The sequence below is a fragment of the Benincasa hispida genome, chromosome 9, assembly GCF_027475165.1.
Source record: "Benincasa hispida cultivar pf3 chromosome 9, pf3_genome.v1.1, whole genome shotgun sequence".
Taxonomy (NCBI): Eukaryota; Viridiplantae; Streptophyta; class Magnoliopsida; order Cucurbitales; family Cucurbitaceae; genus Benincasa; species Benincasa hispida.
Window position 1 is genome coordinate 91,314,745 of NC_143486.1, and position 8,308 is coordinate 91,323,052.

The 8,308-nt window shown below is 33.2% G+C and overlaps 1 protein-coding gene across 1 annotated transcript; it reads left to right on the top strand.

The window, feature by feature from the left end:
• Positions 1–6,023: 6,023 nt before the first annotated feature.
• On the top strand, positions 6,024–7,786 carry LOC120085341 (putative acetyltransferase At3g50280). Its single transcript, XM_039041281.2, has one exon. It carries the CDS (start codon positions 6,210–6,212, stop codon positions 7,581–7,583), a length of 1,374 nt encoding a protein of 457 aa, XP_038897209.1. The 5' UTR covers positions 6,024–6,209; the 3' UTR covers positions 7,584–7,786.
• Positions 7,787–8,308: the final 522 nt, after the last annotated feature.

An 8,308-nucleotide genomic window follows, 5' to 3' on the forward strand; every position in this document is an offset into this window, starting at 1 on the left:
GGGCTATGTATGTGGATTAATAATTTATCACATTGGGTTATTTTATTAGATTGAGCCCTATTATGTGATTTACTTAATTAAGGCCCTAGATTCCTAATTGAGTATAATAGGTAGAAGCCTATTCCTGATTAATTAAGGTTTAATGGGAACCCTAATTGAACTATACATAAAGAGATTTTAGGGCTATGGTCCTTAATATATCAAAACAATAAGCTCTCAATCTTTCTTGATTCCATCTAGAGGGAGATCCCACTAAGAGCATTCAGAGTTTTGGTTGAGAAAAACTATAGTCATCTTAAAGTCATAGTCATCTCGAAGCTATCACAATGGAATCCGGTATGTTATTTATTCTTGACAATTTAGCATGAATGATCTTAAGATTAAATATATTTAATATAGATTTAAATATTTATGCTTGGGTTTTCATCTTTGATGTCTGATGAAAGATGCATACAATTTCATACATCTTTTCTTTCGATGTATATGTTTCAGTTGAGCGAATAATGTTGTCGAAGATGCCATGAACATCAAGCTTGTGGATGAGATTGAGAATCATGGTTTGGAAGAAAAATGGCAAATTTGCTTCAAGTTTGTCTTAGAAAAGTGGGGAGTAAAAAAATTTCTAGTCCTATCATAGTAAAAACTGTCACTATTATACATTTTTATTTATATAATTTTTTACATAGACCCCACTAATAATTTTAAATAACAATAATAAAGTCTAGATATTTATCAAAACGCCAAAATTTATTGTCCTTTCAATTGGACATATAGCTAAAAGTGTGTACCTTCTTTGAAAAATGGCCAAACCAATTTTTATTTAGAAAAATGTCTACGTTCTAAATTTGAAACAGAATCTGAAACTCAAGTTGGACTAGATTACCCCTGATCCAAAACACAATCCTATCAAAAAGGAAATTTACAAATTTTTTATTTTTTTATTTTTAAAATATATATTAAGAAAATGGAAAACAATCAATCACACGCTTTCTTGCAAAAATATCAAATCAAATAAGCAAAAAAATATACTCCCTCGTTAGCCACCACATCCAAATATCATCCATCTTCCACCTCCCTTCTTCCTACTCTTATCTTCTTTTTGCAACCATTCCCCGAAAAAATTTCCAATTCTACCGTTCTATACTTCTTCTCTTCCATGAGTAATATGTAACACTATTATACATTTTTATTTATATAATTTTTTACTAAAAATATGCTCAATTAAATTCCTTAAAAAAGAACTTTTGAAATCATGCAAAAAACAAAAAATAACAAAAGGAAACTTGTTAATTAAATCAAATAACATTAACAATTCTTCAAATTTGGAAACAAGATAAGATCATTTATTCAAATTTTATTTGACCCCAAAGGGTTATTTAAACCTCAAAATATATTCTGAATTTAAAAAATATTGAATTTTGAATACATGTATAAATACTTGGCAAAAAAAAAAAAAAGTTTTACACCCCAAAAACATTTTAATGAATTTTAGAAAAAATTAGTCCTGTTCGGTAACTATTTTCTTTTTTATTTTTAATTTTTAAAAATTAAACTTATTTTCTCTCATTTTCTTATTATGCTTTGTATCAATCTTCAGTAGAATAGTTGAACTTTTAGCCAATTTCCAAAAACAAAAAACAAATTTATAAATATGCATTTTTCAGTTTTCAAATTGACTTGATTTTTAAAAATATGAATAAAAAATAGATATCAAAACAAGAAATTTAGAGATAGTACAAGTGTTTATAGACTTAATTTTTAAAAACTAAAAATAAAAAATCAAATAATTACCAAATGGAGCCTTAGCAATTACAAACTATAGAAAATAGTAGCAACTAATAACCAGCTTCAACAATCTAATCAAAATATTATACAAACTTGCAATGCATTGCAACCATTGAAAATCTCCTCTCGCGACAATCTAATCGATTTAAAAAATGGGTAGTTTTATTGTAAAGTTAAAAGAACTATATGGTTGTGTATCAAGTTTATCCGAGTGTTTAGGGTCTTAAGTAAATTATTTTTCAAAGAATTTATCATATATTTTTTTTTTTAGTTATTTAGCATGCTGTATGCCAATGGTTTCGATCATTGCCACTTGACGTTGTCAAATAGAAGCAAAACGCTAATTCACTTGTCATTTGTATGCCGAAAAATCATCTACAATAATGTTAAAATTGAAAAATCACTATGTGCATCATAACTTTTCGTTTGTTAAATCTCAATTACACAAACCAAAACGTTTAAACAAACTACGCATCATTTCTTATATTGTAATTTGTAACTAACAATATTCTGCTTAAAGTTTAGACTTTTCTCCAAATTATAGTATCTATTACAAATATCCTTTTAATTATTGAATTGCTTTTCACTACAATACAGTCCTGCACGTGCTTAATACAATACCCATAATGGTCCCACATTAGCTCTTAATTTCACCCACCATCCGATGGGCCCTCTGTTGGGGTTGACAAACTTGGTACCAACATGCATTTAGATCTTTAATATTAATATTATTGTTTTCAAAATTTATTAGAAAAATATTTTTGTTTTGAAACTTATTAAAGAAATATAATTGTTTTGGGAGTTCGAGGCTAGAAGTCGAAGATTGAGGATTCGACTAATGTAGAGATCGAACGTTGGGAACTCAACAAAGAAAGAAAAACTTGGAAACAAGGGTTGTGGATGGTTGAAGTTTCGACATACATAAGTCAAAACTTCAACCCTCGATAAGGAAAAAGAAATCTCGCTATCTCTTACAATCTCACTCTCAATCTCGCTCTCTCTTACAATTCAAAATTCTATTATTGTTGTTATTTTTTCATTAATGATTACTAGCTTTTTTTCTCATTGGTCATGTATATATATATTTCTATGGAAAGTAAATAAATTTATTGTATATTCAAATTTTTTTTATTATAAAGTTGTACATTATTCTTTTAATTAAGTTGTACATTATTCTTTTAATTAAGTTGTACATTATTCTTCTAATTAACTTGTACATTATTCTTCTAATTAAGTTGTACATTATTCTTCTAATTGAGAAACACATATTTTTTTTAATTGAGAAATAAATATTTTTTTTTCAGATCATGGCTTTAAACCCAGGACCTGTTGATCCTGATGTTTTGTACGACCAGTCTATTCATCGATTATCTGTTGTATGGCGAGATCATAGTACTGGAGAAATATCTTGCAGGCGTTGAGAGGCAGTTCTCCAGTGCACTATCCCGCTCTACCCTCGAATACTACCGCTACTGCGCACATTTGGATTCTATGGGGTTGCCATATTAGGATTTATTCAATTGGACTGACATCTGATCACAGCCTTGGTCGAGAGATGGAGGCCCCGGACGCACACATTCCATATGTCTTTTGGAGAGTGCACTATCACTCTACAAGACATAGAAGTGTTGTTGGGGTTACCTGTTGACAGTGAGCCGGTCACCGGAGTGATGTACGATGACTGGTTAGAAGTTTGTCAACTGTACCTCAGTATGACCTCACCTGCCGACAAGATTAAAGGATCGAGGTTAAGTTTAATATGGTTAGGAACACAATTTCGTGAGCTCACAGATGGTGGAAGTCTGTTTTCAGATAAATCAAGTCATTTTGTTCACTTGATGTTCCTGCCACTATTAGCTAACCTCCATGATGCGGGGCGGTATTCGTGGGGTGGAGCATGCTTGGCATAGTTGTATAGACAACTATGCAAAGCAACAAGACCTGAGGTTCGAGAGATAGCTGGGCCTCTCATACTTTTGCAACTATGGGCTTGGGAGCAATTTCCAACAATGGCTCCACAGCTACAACATGTTAATGACACTCAGTTGATTGGACGAGCCTATGGTTCTCAGTATGTTGTTTTAATTCAATTTAATTTTTATATAACTGATCTAGTTAATTTAAATTATAAATTTAAAAATTTAGGTGGAGAAATAAATTTTGTGTGACTAGGACAACCACGCATGTAGTCAGCCAGTATAGATACATGTTTGATCTGTTTCAATCTGAACAGGTACATTACACTAAACCTAATTGATTATTTTATACACATTTTTATTGTATTTGTCTTTAATATTCTCTAATATAATATTTTGTGTTTTAGGTTATTTGGGAGCCGTACAAAATTATTATGCATACTTTGCCTAATTTTTGTAAGAATGGTCAAAACATATGACAGACGATGAGTCATCTCATATGTTTTCACATTGGTAAGTGGCATCTTCCTGATAGGGTGATGAGACAATTCGATTTTCAACAGAATGTCTCATCGCCTTGTAATACTGAACCCGTACTGCATGATATTGACCTAAGGACTGGAGATTGGTCCGAAAAAATTGTACATTTGGTAGTGCGATGGCACTATCGTGCAAGGTTTATTGCAGTGAGGGTTTCTCTTGAACAGTTTGACATAGATGTCACTCTAGAATATGATTGGTATAATAATATCACAAGGCGCTACGTCACTCGTCTGGGAGCAGCTGTGGGTCATCTGGTAAATGAATATTATCTAATTATTTTTAATTTAAATTTATTTTAAATATTATCTAATTGTTTTATAATTCACAGAGATCGAACAACCGTAGACTCCGTGAGGTTGCGAATGATCTGAACCAGGTTCTTGCTATATGTAGTGACAACCAAAGCTATATGGAGGAAATTCATTATATGTACGATATACCTATTGTTCCTCCACCAGCTCCTAGACGTAGAGGACCTGTTCGGGAAGAGGATGAGTTTGATGAGGTTGCACATAATGTGGAAGAGTTGCCCCCTATGATGCAGACGCAGAGTCAAACTGATTAATCCGATGATGATGATGTCAACATTTGGTTCAAGACATTATGACTCAGAGACTCAGAGGCTGGTCCTTCGTCTTCATACGTGCATGGACATGGTCGGGGTCGTGGAGAGCATAATGAATATTTATATTATGAAGCGCCTGTAGAGGTACCAGAGCAACATCAAGAAGAACCCGAGCAACCTCAAGTTCAAAGTCGACGATGACAACCAGCTCGAATCGACGACGTCCGCCTTATGGGACACATTGATTTTTGTTATTATTTTTATATAAACGAGAAATTTAATTTACATTTTTTTTTATTTTTATGAGATATTATTTTTTTAATTTATTCTTTTTATATATTATGAATAGTAATTATTTTGATATAGAAGCTTTTAAATGTCACTGACATAAATAATAACATCAGATAGCCTAAATTTAAAAAGTTAGGTAAAAAAAACTTCAATATTCAAATTAGGTAAAAAAAACTTCAATATTCAAATTTACATATTTTAGATAATAATTTGGGGACATAATAAATCAAATCAACACCCAAAAATTTCACATGCAAGTCTATAAATAAGACTGTATTATTGATATAAAAAACAGAAATTTTAATCACAGTAGTGAGGTCAATAATTTAAAAGATTTTACAATAATGATCTTGGATTCCTTTTGTACATTTGTTACCATGATTTTGATGGAGTTTTTTTTTTCTTTTTTTTTTTAAAAAAAATTATTAATAATAAAAAAATATTTTTAGAAATTGTTTTTATAAAATGGAAAATTAAAAAAAAAAAAAGAAAGAAAGAAGGTGAAATGTGTAATAATTAAAAAAATAAAAAAAGGGAAAATTGTACGGATATCTCGCTCTCGCTCTCGCTCTCTCAAAATCTTGCTCTCTCTCTTACTCTTCCCTCTTTCGTTCTCTCCCCATACAAAATTATTTTTAACACATCAAATAATTATGAGTGTTATTAGTAAGGTCTCTGGAAGGTCTCCGGAATGAGGAAAGTCTTTCGTTCTCTCCACATCAAATAATTATGAGGAAGATCTCCAAAATGATAATTAAACAGACTCAATAATAATGTTAGGAGAAGGTTGAGGGTTCAAAGTTGTGCAAATGTAAAGGGAAGGGGAAGGTCAAGGGTTCAAAATTCGACCCATCTAGGTCGAATTTTCAACTCTCGACTTATTTTTTTTTAAAAAAAAAAACAATATTTTTACAAATAGTTTGAAAACAACAATATTTTTCTAAATAGTTTTTAAAAGGACAATATACTTTTAATTTTCTCCGTGCATTTACTATACAGTCAGGTAATTGAATTAATGGACGGCAGGCATCTTCATCAACTCTGCCTTTACTCTCAAGCTTAAATTATAATCTGCACAACTTGTTCTCTTAGTGTCGCAAACGCCGGCCATGAAACCCAATCATCCTCCACTCCAACAGATCTCCAATTGCTTCATTACACCTGAAAATCTTCCCCCACAATCAAAGCAGCCCTTCTATTTGGGCCCTTCTGATCTCACCGTGCTTTCCGTCCACTACAACCAGAAAGGCCTTCTCTTTCACAAACCTCCCCAGGCCTTCAACAATGGAGATCATTTTATGGTTTCCCTTCTTCATCGCCTCAAAACCTCCCTCTCCACCACTCTCTTCCATTTCTACCCACTTTCCGGCCGCCTTGCTACCACTACCAATGGGGTTTATGTCGACTGCGTTAACAGCCCCGGAGCCAAGTTCATCCACGTCGTCCTTGATATCACAGTCTCCGACATTCTCTCGCCGCTTCATGTGCCTTCACTTGTTCAATCTTTCTTCGACCTCAACAAAGCCGTCAACTACGATGGCCACACTATGCCTTTGCTATCCATTCAGGTAACTGAATTATTGGACGGTGTCTTTATTGCCTGTTCTTTCAATCATTGTATTGGCGATGGAACTTCCTTTTGGAATTTCTTCAATATGTGGTCTGAGATTTTTCAAGCTCCAGTATCTGATGGACGTGGAATTATTTCAATTTCACGGCCACCAATTCTAGAGCGGTGGTTTCCTGACGGGTATGGTCCAACTATTAATCTCCCCTTCACCGACCCGGATCAATTTATTAGCCGATTCGAAGCACCCGAGTTGAGGAAGAGAATTTTCCACTTCTCAGCAGAATCGGTTGCAGATCTGAAAGCAAAAGCCAATGTAGAGTGCGACACGAAACAAATCTCCTCCTTTCAATCGTTGAGCGCACTTGTATGGCGAGCCATAACACGAGCTCGTTGCATACCGCAGGATCAAAGCACCAGTTTCAGCGTGTCCGCAAATTACAGGGGAAGACTAAAACCAGCGTTGCCTGACGATTACTTAGGCAACATGATTACATCAGTGAAAGCGGATGCAAAAGCAGGGGAATTGGTTGAAAGAGGGTTGGGTTGGGGTGCGTGGAAATTGCACGAAAGTGTGATGAACAAAACAAATGAAAAGATAAGAGAATCACTTGAGGAGTGGATTCAGTGTCCTCATACTTATCAATTGAGTTCTGCTTCGAATCCATACAACGTCAAGATGGGGAGCTCGCCCAGATTCAATATGTATGAGACTGAATTTGGAATGGGGAAAGCCGTGGGAGTTCGAAGTGGATATGGGAACACGTTCGACGGCAAGGTTATTAGTTATCCAGGATATGAAGGAGGAGGAAGTGTAGATTTAGAAATCTGTTTGCTCCCACAAAATATGGCAAATCTCGAGTCTGATATGGAGTTCATGAATGCTATCTCTCCTCCGCGGCACTTGGATTGTTAATCATGATCTAACAACAAAATAAGCAATCAACATTGCAACGATATCCAAAAGTTGGGGGCAATGTATGGTATTTTCTTTTCTTTCATGGGTATTTAATATTAAATGTATGCAATACTCTTCTATAACTCTTCTATAACTTTCCACCCTGATCATTGAAATGTTTTAATTATTTTATTTAATGCATTTTCAAATTCAGTCTTGTACTCTTTGAAATTTTCAAAAGCTTCGAACTTATGTTACATTAAATAAACATATCAATATCTAGAATAATCACTTGTAAAAATGGTGAAATATTCAAACCTTTGGCTCTGTGACCTTTTCTAGTAAAAAGATCTTTCAGTCATCTTGTCTTTTAAGGCTTGACTCACATACATGTAAAAAATCTTCTTTTAACTCACTCAGATGTTCATTCTTAATCAGTCTTTCAATCCTATAAAGATTTATGTGTCCTAATCTTAGGTGCAAAACCTGGGCATTTTCTTTAGGAGAAATTTTCTGTCTTTATTCTGAGTTACTGCAGTTTTAAACAAGTATTTAGAAGAGTTTTAGTTACTAATGGTCTTAGCACATATAGATTATCCTCCAGTTTAACAGAACAAATATTAATATCATTTTTGTAAATAAATACTTTATTTACAGAAAAAGATAAAATATAATTTTTTTATGAAAAAAATTAAGTTCCTCTTTAAGTTAGAAACAACATAAACATTTTCTAATAAAATAAA

What these genes read in the sequence shown, in the direction of transcription:
- LOC120085341 (XM_039041281.2), top strand. Translation starts at nt 6,210, where the DNA reads ATGAAACCCAATCATCCTCCACTCCAACAGATCTCCAATTGCTTCATT.